General features: G+C 34.8%; 1 protein-coding gene across 2 annotated transcripts in view; it reads left to right on the top strand.

The window, feature by feature from the left end:
• The first annotated feature begins 5,432 nt into the window (after positions 1-5,432).
• LOC120343951 (nuclear receptor subfamily 6 group A member 1-like) overlaps positions 5,433-18,952 on the top strand; it is a 41,276-nt gene continuing 27,756 nt past the window's right edge. Inside the window, exons 1-2 of one of the 2 annotated variants that reach the window (XM_039413004.2) lie at positions 5,433-5,641; positions 6,497-6,604. In XM_039413004.2, coding sequence (XP_039268938.2) covers positions 5,587-5,641; positions 6,497-6,604 — 163 coding nt within the window. In that variant the 5' untranslated portion in view covers positions 5,433-5,586. The remainder of the gene's footprint in view (positions 5,642-6,496; positions 6,605-18,952) is intronic. The other variant, XM_039413003.2, reaches the window with a different exon arrangement.

Raw genomic sequence — 18,952 nt, 5'->3', positions numbered from 1 at the left:
CCTGGTTTTCCACCTACGATCTGAAATCCGCGTATCATCAGATTCCAATATGCCAGCAAGATAAAATTTTCACTGCGTTTGAAGGCAATGGTAAACTCTGGGAATTCAATCGTATTCCATTTGGAGTGACCAATGGAGTACCAGCTTTTCAGCGGCTAATGGGTGAAATTGTGGAAAAAGGCAATCTGAAAGATACATTTCCATACCTCGACAATGTAACTATAGCTGGACATACAAAAGAGGAGCATGACTATAACGTGAAGAAATTTCTCGATACTGTTAAGAAAAACAATTTAACATTAAATGATGCAAAAACAGTATCAAGTGTACGAAAAATTAACATTTTGGGATATACAGTGGGTAATAATTCAGTAGCTCCAGATCCCGAACGCCTAGCTCCATTAAGAGAACTCCTACCTCCAACAAATAGTCGCGCTCTGCAAAGAATAATTGGACTTTTTGCGTATTATTCGAAATGGATTGTAAACTTTTCAGACAAAATGCGACGACTCCGCCAAGCGAAAACATTTCCTTTAGATTGCGCTACAGTACAAGACTTCGAATCACTAAAAAGAGAAATCGGAAATGCCACTTTGAGCTCAATTGATGAGCATGTTCCATTTGTTGTAGAATGCGACGCATCGGAGATTGCAATTTCAGCTACACTGAATCAAGGAGGGCGACCAGTGGCATTTTGGTCGCGTGTTCTACAGAAGAGCGAGAGGTTTTATCCCGCTGTAGAAAAGGAGGCAACGGCAATCATTGAAGCTGTGCGAAAGTGGGCCCATTTTCTGGCAAGACGTCCATTCACTATCGTGACCGACCAGCGATCGGTTTCTTTCATGCTAGATAACCGTCGTCGATCCAAAATAAAGAATAATAAAATTCAGTCCTGGAGGCTGGAACTAGCCTCTTTCAGTTACGACGTTAGATATCGACCTGGAAAACAAAATGCCGCACCTGATGCTTTAACACGTTCTACATGCGCATCAGTTTTTCCCACGTCATTGCAAGAAATACACGAAGGCTTATGTCACCCGGGCGTCACAAGACTTCTACATTTCGTCAAATCGAAAAATTTGCCTTTCTCGACTGATGACGTTAAAAGAACTTGTAAATTATGCCGCGTATGTGCGGAACTTAAACCGAAATTTTATTCCCCACCGTATGGCACATTAATCAAGGCCACACGGCCATTTGAAAGACTGAGTATGGACTTCAAGGGACCTTTGCCATCGCGGACAAAGAACGTATACATGCTAACCATTGTCGATGAATATTCTAGATTTCCATTTGTATTTCCATGCACCAATCTTTCTTCCGCTTCAGTAATAAGCTGCCTTGAAAAATTATTTGCTCTGTGCGGACTACCTGGTTATATACACTCTGATAGAGGAAAATCTTTTATGTCTGCGGAACTAAGGGATTTTCTGCTGAAACGTGGTGTAGCCACCAGTCAATCCTCGCCTTATCACCCAATTGGAAACTCCCAAGTTGAACGATTCAATGGAATCATATGGAAAGCCGTGCGTTTATGCTTGCGTACATATAATCTGCCTATCACACATTGGGAATATGTGTTACCGAAAGCTCTTCAATCGCTCCGATCTTTGCTTTGCACAGCAGTCAATGCAACTCCACATGAACTATTTTTCAACTTCCAACACCGCTCTCCCAGTGGTCATTCATTGCCTACCTGGTTGTGCGAATCAAAACATGCTTTTCTGCGGAAATTCGTTCGTTCGCACAAAAATGACGATTTGGTTGAACAAGTGGAACTAAAAAATGTGAATCCCGCATATGCTCGAGTTCGTTTTTCTGATGGGCGGGAGAGTACGGTATCGTTAAGAGACTTGTCCCCTTGTCCAGTCTCCCAACGATCTTCAAGTCACGATAGAGAGTCTCAAGACTTTTCTCCTGAAGATAGTGAAACAAGTACTAATGCGTCGCCACTAAATGATGGATGCAACGTTGACCGAAATGAAGAGTTCAAAATTGAAATTCCAATTAGCTCTGACAATGCTAATAATGAAAGGATTGCCACACGTCGTTCAACTCGAACTAACATTGGTGTTCCACCAGAACGCTATGGTTTTGAAATATAGACGGGGAGAATGTTATGAGAATTAAGTTCAGTTATTCCTGTTGTAGTGTGCTACACTTTGTTTATATTCCGTCATTATTACATTATCGTTCTTTGTGTTGTGATCACTGATTATCGTCAAGCGACAACGGACTGCGTTTGCCTTACTGCATTAGTTACGTGCCGTTACGAGTATTAGACGGTAGTCCGATTAAGTTTGGCTATACTTAGTGACTCAATGTAATTATGTTGCATGTTCTTGTGTTTAGGTTAAGATGCGTTTTTAGTTTCTTAAAGCCATAATTTTGGTTATAATAAATAAACTGTCATAACACTTCCCAAGCTATATAGTACATATAATTATGACTTCGGGCTATATATAATAGCATCTTCAATAATTTTCACAAAGACATATGAAAAATCCATATATAAGATTGTGAATTCCTATCCATTTTAAAAATCTGAAGGCATACACTGAGATTTGCATGATATTGCATCATATTATGATCCGCTGAAATGCTGTTTTAGTTTGCAAATAGGGTGGTATCAATCAAAGATTGAAAATTACAAGAAAAAAGAACATCGCATGATTATGCAGGTTATACTTTTTTTAATAGTAAATAAAATGCGAAAAGAAGTGAAAAATTAAAAAGGGCGTAAGCCTAATTATAATTTCCTCAAATTTAATTTTACTTTATGTTCGACAAAAATCAAATAGTGAGAATAAGGCAGTTTCTATGAATGGGTGAAAAATTTAAAATACCATATTTCCAAAGCTATATAGTACATATGAACACTTCAGACTATATATAATAGTATCTTCAATAATTTTCACAGAGACATACATCTATAAAATGATGATTTCCTATCCATTTTATGAATCTGATAGCATACACTGAGATTTGAACGTCACTGCATCACATTATAATCCGCTAATAAATGTTGTTTTAGTTTGCGATCAAATAATTGTGGGGAACACTGTTTCATACTCTGTGGAATACTTTGCCATACATTAATACCTTCCAGCTTGAGCGATTTCTTCATGCCTGAAGATTTATATCGCGGGGTGAAATACAATTTATTTGATGTACTCCTGGTCTCATACGGATGGATATTTGAAATTTTGACAAAAAAGTTTTGAAAATACTCTGGCAGCAGCACATTTTCATAACGATACATAAATTTTCCCACTTCACTTATGTAGAGTTCTTTCAATTGAAGAAATCCACAATGATGATACAGTTTTGCATTATTTATACGTATTTGTCTAGATGACTCTCGGTACATCATACATCTAATCATCTTATTTTGTAAAACGGCAAGGGGTCTTAAAGCAGTTTTTGTCGCGTTACCCCAACATAATATACCATATCGAAGATGTGAAAAGGCCAGGCTATTATAAACTATTTTAAGGGTTTCAAGATTTACAAATCTCCTTAATTTATAAAGCATTCCAAGTGATTGAGAAAGTTTTTTTGAAAAGTAATCTATGTGATTTTTCCAAAACTATTCCCAAATATTTTATAGTACTTGTTCTTTCTAAGCTAATTGTGCCAACTTCTAATTTAAAGTTATCAAACCTTATATTTTTTCCAGACCCAAAAACCATGAATTTTGTTTTCGAATAGTTAAGCGACAATTTATTTAGTTTCAACCAATGGTCAATTTGCGTTATTTTCAAATTCATTGCATGTTGGAGATCTACAATATTTGTGGCAGAGTCAAGCAGAGCTGTATCATCAGCGAATAGTGTGGTATCGAACGCACTGGTAGTAGGAAGGTCATTGATGTAGACTAAGATGTAGACATTGATGTAGACAGACAGACATTGATGTAGACATTCATGTAGACATTGATGTAGACATCCTTCCCCCGTCGACTTAGACTAACCTGATTGCTTGAGAGCTCTTAACGCATTTTGAATTTAAATCGCAATATTCGTACTAATTTTGGAGATAAGCGTGCGCTCCAGTGAGATACAATCAGCATGATGATATTCTTCTAAAATTGTACTATGAGTATTGATGCTCAGCTCGATCAATACTTTATCATTAAAAAAAATTGGTCGCAAATGTAGTAACTAAAAACTACGATTACGTTTTTGCTAGGAATACTTAAATTTGTATATATTTTTATGTTCATGCCACGCTCTAATATTGTTTTATGCTACGTCGGAACGGTATATAAATATAAAGTCAAACATGAATTTCTCATCTTTATTTTATGTTGAAAGCGCTAGCGTTTGGTCACGAATGCATTCATGAACCTATTTGGTGGTGATTGACTCTTATCAACTTACCGATCAATCGTAAGCATCCAGTCATTTACCCAAAATTCAAATCTTTTTCATGTACTGTATAAGCATTTGTATTGTTTTCTGGTTTGACGAACAAACTACGTTTATCGCGAGTTTTCGTCTGGAAATATATTTTTTTGTTTTCTAGGTACCATATTATGCACCCTAAAATTTGGATCAGTCCTTGGTTCAACCCGGTATGTTAGTCGTTGGTTCTACAGAAACTGGCTCTTAGAGAGCGAGATCTAACTTTAATTCTCAAATGATGAACAAGACAAACGTCATATATAATTCTTCCATGATATTTCAAGCTTTATAAAAAGAGATATTAGTATATATTTACGGTTTACCTACAGTAATCGTAGGTATAAATTACGTGCGTCCCGCCGAGAATACGATAAGTTAATCTTACAAATGTCCGCAGGTGCAAATTCTTGGATTCAAATGTTCATAGGTGCAAATATCCATGGGTGCAAATGTCAATGGGCGCAGACGTTTTTGGGGGCAAATGTGATGAATGCTGTTTAAAGGATATAAATGTATATGGGTGCAAAGATGTGAAATCATGTCATTTCGTTTAGATGACTCGCACAATTTAGATGCCGCTGATGAGTTTGTCAAGTTTATTACAAAATGGGCTTTTTTGCCCATAAATTGTGATAAAAGATCTCTGCCAGTTTCTCACAATAAGTATGAATAAATTATCATTTATTTATTAGTATATTTGTTATTAGATCATTGGTGCAGTCACTAAACCTTTTACATATGCCTCCATCAGCAACCACAATATTTATCCATGGTTGTACCCGTAGTGGTACCCGTAGTGATATATATATATTTACGGTTGTACTGAAAATATTTTCAGTATGATTTATCGTGACTTTAGAAATTAAAACTTGACGTTTGCTCTCAGAGTCCCAGATTTGTTTACAATGCCTCGAAGTACAATGCCGGTGCCACGACAGTGTTTTTTGTTTATGATGTTTTTGTTTCAAAGGCTATAGTTTATTTCTGTTATTTTCAACTTTATTTTGTTTTTCAACTTTATTTTGTTTTTCTCAGTACAGGCTTTGGCCGGACAATAGGGTTACCCTGGTGGTACTAGTAAATACCAGTAAATTTATAACACTATTGAACTAACGAATTATCGTCTGTCAGCTGATCCAAATTGTGGAAACCCTCAGTTTTTAGATGGTTAGACAACAAAATGGACCTTGCTGTTTACGGTCAAGCCTTCACCATGGCTCAGGAGAATAATGAAGGTAGAGTCACATTTTATCACATTACAGTATTACTATGTCAGAATACGGGAATATGCTCGAGCACAGCATGTTTCAGTGTTCATAGATTTTTCCCCTTCTAACGTTTGAAATTTTGTATGTTAAATATTTGACATTGTTGACGAAATAAAATACTACTACTACTAATAAAAAATATGAGGAATCAGAAGTAAATTTTGTCTCATTAGATGTTGTAACATATTTATTTTTTTTTTAATTTAGTTTGATGTTTGTTTGTCATGTTAAATGGTTCTTGTCAAGTCACAGTGTGCAGTGATAACTTCTATTCTGTCAATGCCTCTCAGATGATTTTTTGATCTGTTTACTTTGATTCTTTTTATCTTAAGTTGGGATAAGTGAGTAAGTCAGTATTCCCCCCACTTTCTGACTTTAAAATCTATCATAACCTAACCCTAAATAGACTGAATTAAAAACGAACAGTCCAGCGATGCTCTAGTACAGAAGTGGGCAAGGTTTTTTGACCAGGGGCCAATAATCTTGCCCACCTAGACTGGCAGGCCACGTTAAAACATTTTATGAACAATATTTACAGTGTTACAAATGCAAAACTGGTGAACAATAACCCTAAATTTAACAATAACTGAATTAAATCGGAATCTCAACAAATTTCGTTTACTATTTTTTTAGGCTAAAACATCAAAATATTTAGTTTGGTTGGGGCAACATCAGACAGGCCAGATTGAATTATCCAGCGGGCCAGATTTGGCCCACGCTTCATAGTTTGCCATTGTCAGCTCAAGCATCTTACTACCGATTTAAACATGATGGCAAACCGCTAAGATGAACTGTCAAATTTATACAATTTTTTTATTCCAGTTTATACCGGTTGGCCACCTATCCAATCAAGCACCGGTGAAATGATCTCATCTACCTCATTGCTTCATCATTCTCCTGGAACAAGAGTAATGCAAGATGGAATGTTGGGTAAATTCATTAATTCTAATTTCTGAATTTTGATATACAATCAGCATGGTTATTTATTTTTATTTGATGTCCCAAATGCAGCTTCAAATTCCTCACATAGATTTATACGACATACTCAAACAAATGTGATTGATGCATTGAAGAGGAGAGTTTAAATTCAAGCACAATACCCAATCAGAACATATTCTGGAATTGCTTCTTGCTATCAACATTTTAGCCTATATGAATAACTCTGCATAAGATTGATGAAATTGAGATTGTTATATCGCCACTGAACCAAATTGGCTTAGGTATGTCATATTTTGAGGTTTGAAAAAATCACATTTTTGTAATAGTTAAGTTCTAACAGCTAAACCTAAAATTAACATAAGGCAATACCTGAAATCAAATCTAAGACAAATACATCTTTGAAATCCAGATCACAAGATGACCCCTGATCAATAATGACAGAAGATCAAAATAGGTTTATCTCTGAAAAATGTGTCACATAATCTACTTTAGATTTTAATATGCCGATATAGCCTTAGTAAAATTCTTGTTTTCATTGTGATCATTACATCTGGTGCAGTTATTCTCTGTATCCTATGGTTGAGATAGGACTCCTGATGCTGACTCAAATTTAGATTGTTCGGAAGAAGTGTTCTGGAAGTTTTCTGTTAATTACTTGAGCTATTTATTGTTGAGCACAAAGGCACGTTATGATATGTTAATGTTGCATCACTCCTGCTTATCTTTATTGTGTTTAATTGAAACAAAGTATGAAACGAATAACAGCCGTCAGCCACCTAATAAAATGATTTATCAGCCATGTTAATCTGACTCAAATATGATGTTGGGTTTTGATTTGATTAAAAATGCGAATTATTGTATCAGTACCGTTGAGACCTGAATATGAATATCCTTTTACATTTTTTGATAACGTTCTATTTCTCAATGGGAATTCATTTCAAATTTTGATAGTTTTCCTTTTTTGTCATTTCTGTGTGTGGTTCAAAATGATTCTCATAGCCAAGCTTACAGGTTTTTTAAGGGCAGCCTACTTGTTCACACTCTGTTCCAGAGCTCCACTAAGTGTAACTATTGTGTGTTGGTGTACTACAACTAAGACTCCTATTTTTTTCATTAGGACTCTCATTAAAAGTGCCAATCTGAAATTCCAATTGCTTTGAACTATCACATAGTTCCTTGCATAGTAAGGGGTGTGGTCTAACTCTATTCAGTCTGCATTTCCTTTAATGGCAGCTATTGATCTGACTTGAAATTGTCCACTTTGTCAAGTGATTTATGACAGTTCACGACTTGCTCAGTCTATCCTGCCATCAGATTTTTGCTTCATATCAAATATCTTATGTTTGGAGTTATTGATTTAAAAGAAAGTTGCATTTGCATGTTTGAGATATTTTTCTATTTTTATTAAGTAATGTATTCAAAACAATTAGGGTGTCTGATTAATGATAAAAAAGTATTTGGAAGAAGCCATAAGATTTTACTCCAATTCTCCATCCAGCAAACTAGAATTCGAGTATGGTACATTGAAATACTTGCTACCAAGATTTAGTATAATTATCTTACTAATATTTATATACACAAATAATTCTAATTGCATACCGGTTATATTTTCTTATTTCATCTTAAATTACAACATCTTATTACAGTTTTCTATTACAAAAGCTTTAATAATTTCAATGTAAAATGCTCTCTCATATACAATCTGTTGAAGTAAATGAGAAAAAGTTTAATAGATAGCAGTAGAGTGTCACCTCACATATGCTTACTGAGTATTTGCGTAATATGAGTCACATCTCTGTTAACTATCAGTCACATTAAGTGATAATCTGCTTATTTGTTTCTGACTGAGCTGAATGCTCCCTTATGAGTTGAATGGGGGTTTCCTACTATTGAATCATTTCCTAAGTTGTCTTACTCAATTCAAAAGAAAAAATGTCACCTGCTGTTTGTCCATGATTTAGACATTGGGTATGATGTCTGTTGTCTATCATCATCATTGTTAGTGACCTTATGATGAACTCAATATCCGCAAAGTTTTTAGGAATAAAAAATGATGTCTATTTGGTTGTAAAATATTCTTCCTCATGTTCTTGAAAACATTGAGTATTTAATAATCACTGACGAAAGCCCACAACTGCGACCTTAGGAAAGTTTTATATTATTGCTTAATTTATGGGTAGACAGTTTCAGTGGGTTGATAATATCATATTATGGGCCACCTTCATTCAAGTACTACCATTTCCAGAGGCACTTTACCTCACACAAAAAACAACAACATAATTTTGTTTTATATCTGAATATAATGATATATTTCAGGATTTCATAAATGAAAAATATCATCTGTTAGCTTCAATTAATATGTTTCTGCTTTCATTCATACTGTATACATATTGTGGTTAATTTCATATACAGACTGATTGTCCTATTTTGTGCATAATAAAAATTGCAAACCTGTAATACAGCAATAAATAATCAAAACTTATTTAAAAATGACATTTGGATAATTCAACATCTATGGTTTATTGTGCAGTTTTATTTAATATTTGACCTTTGACCCAGAAAAATCTTTTTTCATCTATAGTTCATAAATAGAAAGCACTGTGATTGTCATATAATAAATTAAACATACCCAACCTTATAATATCATCTTACTAGATCATACTCTGCCAAAACTAAGTTATCGATAACACATGTCAGGCCAGGTAAAGCAACCTAATTCACGTTTAACGATGATGATTTTAGGGTGTGGTTTGTTCAGTAAATATTGTTCAATCACATATTTGTCAGTACTTCAAACCATGGCGTTCAAAATATTAGCATGGTAGTACCAACCATATTGCAATTCTTTTTAATTTGTATGGTATGATTGTAGATTATATTAAATATAACATTTCAATGGTTATTTGATATTTAATCACAATATTGTAGGCTATTGTGTATACCTAACTGAAAGAAATACTGGTCTTGGGCTATTGTTAATTCCTATTATAAATTCATCGACTCCAATTTCAACTGTATGCTTAATAAAGCCCACACAACAGTCCATACTCAGCAAAGTAGGAAATGAATATAGGTCATTCACATGAATTTCCTGCTTCATATGCAACTTCATGTATTGCAGAGTGTACTTGTAATATACCGGTATTGATCATGTAAAGGTAAACATTGTATGTTATTACTTCAAAGTTGCGTTGTTGTATCTGAGAAGTAAGAATATTGATTTAATTTTATACCTGAAGTTAGCATGATATGATAGCGATAAATTTGAAAAAAAATATATATATAATTTTCTGTTTGCTTAAGATAGGCGTATTTGAAAAGTATCATGTAAAGAAGCATGTAGTTTTGAAGGTTGCTGTTTTTAGAATATTCAGAATGCCAATTTTTTTTTGTTTTTTTTTGTAAAATTTCAATCTTGTATGGACAGGGTAGTTTCCAAAATTCTGATATTTTTCGCGCAATTAAAATACATCAGAATGTGTCATTGGATTCAAGTGTATCAGAAAATGCACAATGCCATGGATTCATTTCCTATTGTGTTTGAGTATTATATCTGAGCAATTCTATTTAAATCTACTTTACCTCAAGTTTTTTGTTTATTTTGCAAGAATTTTGTTCAAGAAGACAGTAGATCAAAATATTTTGTAAAATGTTTCATTTCTATATATTTTTATTTGACGCATAGATTTTTACTATATATCAGTCAAAATTCAACTTAACGTCAGTTTAAAATTCCCTGCCACCAGTATTCAGAAACGAGCATAGTTCCATATGTCAATAGTATTTTAAGAACACCGAAACTGATTTAGAACTTCATGTCTGATTTAAATCATTTTAGATGAGATGATCTGTGACATGACCAAAAACCTAGTTCATTTGAGTTTGTTGAAATATTGCCTTGAATTTGAATATTACATAGGAGATTCAAGTCATATATAGATTTATCAAACAGACAAGCTACACAATCAAATATTTCTGTCTTGTAGTATTCAAATGATTTGTTGCAATAAATCTCTCAAATGCATGTCTGAAAGAACTTAAAGTTATAAATGACTCAAATTGAAGGTAAACTTTTTCAAGTGTCAATTGACAACGCTGGGAAATATTTAAAGTTTATAAATTGAAATTGAATTATATTTGGTATGTGTCTTACATGTTGGTCAGACGTACATTCATTAAGTACGGTAATTTTAAAAACAGGTTATAATTGAAATAATGTTATTCAATCTATCTTAAACCGAAATCAGTAAAAATTCAGTATCAATTTGATTAAAATTCTTTCCCAAAGCTTGAATCTATGGACTTCTAGATGGACCAGTATATTTCGTTGTATCATTAAAATTTGATTCTAAGCACGACAGAGGTGTTTTATTCCTGCCATATGTTTTGGCTATGAGGTCTAATCAAATTTGACATGGTAACTTTTGTGCCTAATAAAGAGTGAGGGTGACCTGCTTTATAAAGCTAGCATTAAAGCAACAAATTACTCTACGATTATCCCGTTATATTAGCCATGACACAGAGAAAGGAAGGGGAGCGTGTGGCTGGCGGGTATGTGTGATTCATCCGTAATTTCCTTCAAAATAATATGTAATTTATTCAAGAGCTCAATGGTCTGAGTCATGGTGAAAGATTTTGAAATATACCAAGAGGGATATAAATGTCTTAAAGGTGGTTTCCTGCCTTGTCTTACTAATACACAAGCTGTAGTGTTATTCAACATGAGTATGATCTTTCTCTTAAATTTATTATGGAGTCTGTTTGATACAAAATTCAATTTTGGGAATGAAAAATAATATTAATATTGAATTTGTTTCCTTCTAGGTAAAATCTTGGAATGTCAAAACAAGCACCACGTTTGAAACATATCGCAATTTCATTTATCATTGATATAAAAATTTTGTGACATTATTTATTAAGTTATTATTAACATCTAAATAGGATATTTTTCAGAGTCTAAGGCGTTTGTCAACCTTTCATGATTTTTACATGACATTGTTTGGTATTTCAATACAAAGCATATGTCAAGTTAAGTTGAATTGTTTTGTTTGATTATATTCTATATTCAAGTCATTTCCTTCATTTGCATAAATATCTGAAACAAATGAAAATTATTAACATTCAAAGTTTGTTTTGTATCCTATGATAGGAAGTGACATGTTCTACTTAATAAACAGCAATCATGAGCATTGGGTTTTAATTCCATAATTAATTTAATTTTGCATAAGATGCAAATTAAAGCTTTATGAGATTACTCTGTTCACAGAATAAAAAATTCTTGGAAGTATTATATTGAATTTGCATTTGAATCATTGTTTCACCTTAATGTCATTCGCGTTTGGCAATCTTGCGAGATAACTTTAATATGATAATTAACGCTATTAATTTTTATGATATCAGTTCGCCTCTTACTTGTTATTAGTTGTTGGGGCTTATCGTTGAGTACCCAGATGTGTGAAGAGAACATTCAATGGTTCTTGACTTAGTCATTTATTGTGATGAGTTTTCGATCACTAGATTTTATATTTTATCTAGTCAGTCTAGTATTATTTGGTAATTAGTCTTAGAACACCATACTCTAGGAGGAACTGGAGCTGGTGGTCAAAGTAAAGTCAAAAACACCCTTCATGTATGTTTTTCATATTAAGGGTACTTTGCATGTGCGTAGCACTATGAGATGTATTTATGGCATTCAATTTTGTTGTTAACCGAGCGTGTCCACTTTGTCCAACATTGGACATTCTTTGTTTTCGTAAAATTGGCCGTTGGTCAACAACTGACCTTTCTGATGGATTAAACGAGTCATTGAACCACACTTTTCAATTGGTTGCTAGGGTTCAAGGGTTTTGTTATTCCGCTATGACAACATGTGCGGAACCGCTTTGCGCTGGCCTGACGATAACTATGTGAGCACAATACCACTTTAAAAATACATTGAGAGGCACATGTCTTTGACTGTCCAATTTATTGTCGTAATTGATATCATTCCAGAGAGTTATGATATCTGATGGATTAAACGAGTCATTGAACCACACTTTTCAATTGGTTGCTAGGGTTCAAGGGTTTTGTTATTCCGCTATAAAAACATGTGCGGAACCGCTTTGCGCTGGCCTGACGATAACTATGTGAGCACAATACCACTTTAAAAATACATTGAGAGGCACATGTCTTTGACTATTATTGTTAAATTTTATTTCAAATTATTTAATTTTTTTTTCTGATTTGCCTGTATCTGTATGTGATTGCCGTGAATCCGACATCCTCATGATTCAGAATTGTTTTTCGCTTTCGGGTCGTTAGGGTACCGCGATTGTTTGTATTGAAATCACATGGAAGTTGATTGACAAATGAAACTGGTGTTGTCGAACTGTTGCGGCAAGTTTCTTAAATATACCGGTACATCAGGCCACGGGAAAGTTCTGCAAACCACTTTAAAGCTTCAAGTGTGCTAGTTGTGAAGAGTAACCACTTTGTTTAAATTTTAAAGAATGCAAGTATAGGGAGTATTGTTAGAAATAAGACAGCGATGCTCAAATATATGGACACGAAAGCCAAAACGAAGCAGTACCGGTAGTCTACCAACTACCTTACCTTATACACAGGGGCGGACACCCGGGGGGGGCGAGGGGGGGCGGTCGCCCCCCCAATAATTTCGCAAAACAATTTAATACATGTTGTTTCCGCCCTACAAAATTATCATTTCCGAAAAGTGCGATAGTCAAGCGCCATTAAACGGTTAATAGTTACCGATATCATAACTGTTTTCTTACAATAATGCGCCTTCGGAGCACCTCACATTTTCGTGAAACATGCGCGCCCGCACGGGTAATACTCCGTTTTCAAACGCACCGCCGATCACGCGCCACGGTTTTGCACAACTAACTCATTTTTGTACAATTTAATATGATTTTCTCATTGTCAAAATCTTTCAATAGTGTTATTGTTGGCACTTGCGAAAGAAATGAAAGAGGCAAACTGTGTTTCATTACAACAATTAATTATTATCGCTAAAAAATTAACTAGATCTAAAGTTGTTTTAAACAATTTTCACCGCGGGACGTATCTTTTTACGTTATGGATTTCGTGCAAGGCCCAGCATAATTTGCGGGCAAAGATCAAAGCATTTACTTTGTCGAAAAGTTGAAAAGCGGCAATATAAAATACTAAAAATAAAACTGTAAACAATATAAGTTTTGAGGCCCGCGACAGTCTAAAAACGCTTTTCTAGGCATCGAAAATCGCAAAATTTCGTGTGCCAACGGCACAAATTATGTTTGCTTGACCTTTAAAAATATTTCGTTACTAAAATCGAAACACGGTCAATTGTGAGCGGGATTTGCCTTTTTATCCATTACTTTAAAATTGACGTCGAAAATTTTCGTGTTAACATTAAACAAAGCTGAGAACGCGACTTTTCCACGGTTTGTGATGATATATAAGATAATTAAAGTATATTCGATCACTTTTTGTATTTATTTATGTATTTTTATTGTACTGAAATAACTTTTACTACGTGAGAATTGACAGAAAATTTACGGATTTTTCGAAAGGCTTTTTCCGTCGTGTTTTAGAGTGGCCCTTGTTTTGTCGACTCAACCGCAGTTTAAATTGAAGACAATTAAATTAATAAATCAAGACATTTTGAATATGCCCGTATCGGTCTTTGATTGATTACTTTGCACAAGTGAAAAATCATTTTTCGTTGATGAAGTCGGCTCTATTAACAAGTGGCGTAATCGCGGCGACTGTTCCGCGTGGATTTCGAGGCGGTGTATTTGTATTTTTGATTTACTAGTATACCTTATAATTATTTTCATTGTATGAAATAAAATTGTACTATATCGGATTTTATATCAGATATCGAGATTTTTGTAACGACGATAACGAGTTCGGAAGATTGCAAAAATACGTATCAAAATTGAATACATCAGGCAGCTTATCTCATATTTTTATGTCCACATATCGCCGTGGTACTTTAAGTTTAGTAATATTTTTATTTTGACGTAAGAAGTCGCAACCGCGAGTTAGGTTGCACACAATTTAATATATAAGGACATTTTAGAATCTCGTGGCTGTCATGGATCGGCAGAAAAATCATTATACGCTCAAATAGGCGGCTCTTTTATTGAGCGCGTAATCGCGGTGCTTGTTGCAGACGGCAGTGGGAAGTTCCGACTTTGACCCCGCCTTTTTTTTTTAAATCCTGGCTGCGCGCCTGAACTTGTGCCTGTTTATTTTCGTATTAAATTATAAATAAAAACCCTGCAAAGTCATTGCGTGAATCCTGAATGTTATTTCGAGTTCAAATGATGGTTTAATAAATCGGCAATAATGGCAATTCTACTAGTCAAATGATAATTCCTTGGTAAAATTTAGGAAAAAAATTCGCACAATAGCTTGTTACTTTGTTTTGCATTTCTAATTTCACGAAACGGCGTTAGTGCGCTTTATGCAGAACTAGGAATTGAAACTAATACGACTCCTCAAATTTGTTATTTTCTGTATGTTAGCAAGAGCCGTGGGCTAATTCTCGCGGAATTCAAGAAATTGGTTCAGTGACGCGCAAGTTTCGTGTCCGAGCAAAGCAGCCTAGGTAATCGATATATGAGTAGCAAACTGACATGCTAATACTTAGAGAATGACATCGACAGGTTATTGTTACGTGACGATACACGGCGCGGTGTTTTTCGGTAGGCGATCCAAGTTCGCCCCCCCAAAATTATGGAAAGTGTCCGCCCCTGCTTATACAGTACTTAACCTAGTCTACTGTACGCACGGTACGGTCAAAACACGTCCACTTTACGTAGCAAGAGAAAGGTCGCGGAACCGCTACAAATAATTTTTATTAATTTTGAAAAGGTCATCATACAAAATTTCGAACTACATAAAGCCCACAGAACGTTTTGAAATAAATAGAAGTAATAGTCTTATTACGAAAGTCACAGTCTTTACCTAAAATGTCAAAACAATTTGTTCAATAGTTAATGAGGAAAGCGATTTTTTGATAAAAAGAAAGAAAATACCAACAAGAACAACAACGTACGGTAATGCCAAAACGATCGATGTGTATACTCCGTGTCCAATAATAGCGGTTATAAGATACGATAAAATCAAGGGCAATTCTTTTATGTATGGAAAACGAAGTGCACGAAAATAAATCCGATACGATAATGATATTAAGGATGTAAACTAATGTTATATTTTGAACGCTGTTTTGATCAATAATTTTGGTTAGTTTGTGGAATTTGGAGGTATCAATTTTGCAGAAAATATCAGAACGCGGAATGAAATTTAAAAAAATGTTAGTTTTGCGAGAACGACTTTTTGTGCGAATGATGTTTTGCGGGAATGAAATGTGCCAGAAACGACTTTTATGAATGTAGATGGTAGAATTCCATTGGTTTTTTTTCGCATTGCAATTCGACGCTGATAAAAAGTTTTACACGTTCGAGTGTTACCAATAGCAACAAATTGGTAACGAAAGTGTATCCGTAATCACTGTTTAAAAAAAAAATTACCGGTATTAACTTTGCATTGTTATACTGTTTCTCGGTTTAAAATTTATTTTTTCAATACATACTTTCTGAAAGTGCATTTGCAATATAGACTGTTCACACAATGAGTGCGTCTCCGGGTTCAACAGATTATCTCCTCATTTGAACTTCGTTATTTTTATACCATACGCCCCTTTTTTTCTAAATTTTCGCGCTCTGTCGATCGTTGGATGTTGAATATAAGGAAGTTCAAATCAGTGTGACACAGCTACGTGTCAATCCCGTATATTCGCCTGAGTATATTCTATTGTTAATGCTGAACAATCTGTCATGAACTTTCAATCTATTGTTAGTATTTCATTTGCATTTTCTATTGTTTCTGAACGTGCATGAATGAACGCTGAACACGAGTCCAAATTCTGAATTTGTAATTTGATCTTGCGCTGCTTCCGAAGAATACGAAATCGCTGACCCAAATCTCTCAAATTTACGAAAGAAAATGGCGGCAGTTTCATTATTTTTCAGCAATGATAAATGTGTGGTAACCGAGGATGGGAATCTTACCTAAATATGTCTCACTCTATGGTAGAGAAAACGAAGTCGATTTATTTTGTTGCTTGCTTCTAACGGGTGCTACGGGCAGGACAAAGTCCCGACCTACGTTGGGTGCTTGGCCGCCCTATATATATGTTCAAAAGGTTAGCGATGGCCTCATCTGAAACACAATTATTGATAATTTGAACGGTTGTTCACTCCCATTCCATCGCAAGAGCAAAACCACCAACACCAAATCCGGGAATGGTGTAAAATACTTTTGGAATGGAAACCGCTGCATGGCATCCATTGTTGCCATGAAGTTGTAACAATCATTTGACCTACGCTTGTGACGGTTGTATCAAGATCAGTAGTTCATGAGTAATTTTCGAACAAATGCAGCTTCATTGTTGCCATGAAGTTATATCAATCATTTGACCTGCGGTTATGTCAGGATCAGAAGTTATTATATAAGTAATATCGAGTCACAATATCGTACTTATGCCAAAAAGGCAATCGCAGGTAGTGTCAAACAAATGCTGAATTGAAATCATGGTATTATTGCGTGGTTTCATTTTCAAGTTATGCAAGTAATGCAACATCAACACCGTGTGACTTGCAATGTCAAACCCCGTTACATTGAGTTAACTTATGCAAAGCGCTGACAGTGTATTATATTATACATCGCATTTCTCTCAATACCGAATAAGGCCACAAGGTGCGCAATATTTAATTTTGAAGATGTCATCACACACACGAAAACGAATCCCGTGAAGCCTACAGAAATTTTTGAACTAAGCAAAAGTAATAGAGAGCCTACTAGCGACAACAACAATCTTTAACCACAAAAAAAGCAATTGGTCCAGTAATTGAAGAGAAAACAAGAGAAAGTTTTTCATGGAAACACGAAAAAGATTCTAACAACATAATACCAGAACGATTTATAAGGTCCACTTCTTATCCAATGACGGCGAAAACGGATCTTTGAGTTTATTATCTGATATGCATAAATTCAAATGGATAGTAGACGAATAAAAACTGATTTTCATAAACAAAAATCCACGCAGACTTTGTGAACACAATCAAATGAGAAAGTCGCTATTCAATACGGAAACAAATAACCACTTTCTATATAACTAATAGTAGTTAACAAACTTGGGGAAAACTGATTTTTGAATTATGTCGCCTCGTTATCGAAACACTTTGCGAACGCTGATTTTTATGCAGTTGTGAAATGTAGTACTTGTAGAGATAGAAATGCTAACGGAGATTGATAACGGTAAATGATAACGGTAATCTTGCGGAATAACTTCAATATGATAATTAACGCTATTGTTTTTTATGATATCAGTTCGCCTCTTATTTGTTGGGGCTTATCGTTGAGTACCCAGATGTGTGAAGAGAACATTCAATGGTTCTTGACTTAGTCATTTATTGTGATGAGTTTTCGATCACTAGATTTTATATTTTATCTAGTCAGTCTAGTATTATTTGGTAATTAGTCTTAGAACACCATACTCTAGGAGGAACTGGAGCTGGTGGTCAAAGTAAAGTCAAAAACACCCTTCATGTATGTTTTTCATATTAAGGGTACTTTGCATGTGCGTAGCACTATGAGATGTATTTATGGCATTCAATTTTGTTGTTAACCGAGCGTGTCCACTTTGTCCAACATTGGACATTCTTTGTTTTCGTAAAATTGGCCGTTGGTCAACAACTGACCTTTCTGATGGATTAAACGAGTCATTGAACCACACTTTTCAATTGGTTGCTAGGGTTCAAGGGTTTTGTTATTCCGCTATGAAAACATGTGCGGAACCGCTTTGCGCTGGCCTGACGATAACTATGTGAGCACAATACCACTTTAAAAATACATTGAGAGGCACATGTCTTTGACTGTCCAATTTATTGTCATAATTGATATCATTCCAGAGAGTTATGATATCTGATGGAGTAAACGAGTCATTGAACCACACTTTTCAATTGGTTGCTAGGGTTCAAGGGTTTTGTTATTCCGCTATAAAAACATGTGCGGAACCGCTTTGCGCTGGCCTGACGATAATTATGTGAGCACAATACCACTTTAAAAATACATTGAGAGGCACATGTCTTTGGCTATTATGGTTAAATTTTATTTCAAATTATTTAATTTTTTTTCCTGATTTGCCTGTATCTGTATGTGATTGCCGTGAATCCGACATCCTCATGATTCAGAATTGTTTTTCGCTTTCGGGTCGTTAGGGTACCGCGATTGTTTGTATTGAAATCACATGGAAGTTGATTGACAAATGAAACTGGTGTTGTCGAACTG

The sequence above is a fragment of the Styela clava genome, chromosome 5 (assembly GCF_964204865.1).
Source record: "Styela clava chromosome 5, kaStyClav1.hap1.2, whole genome shotgun sequence".
Classification (NCBI taxonomy): domain Eukaryota; kingdom Metazoa; phylum Chordata; class Ascidiacea; order Stolidobranchia; family Styelidae; genus Styela; species Styela clava.
The sequence above is the reverse complement of the archived record's forward strand: the minus strand, read 5'-3'. Positions and strand labels throughout refer to the sequence as shown.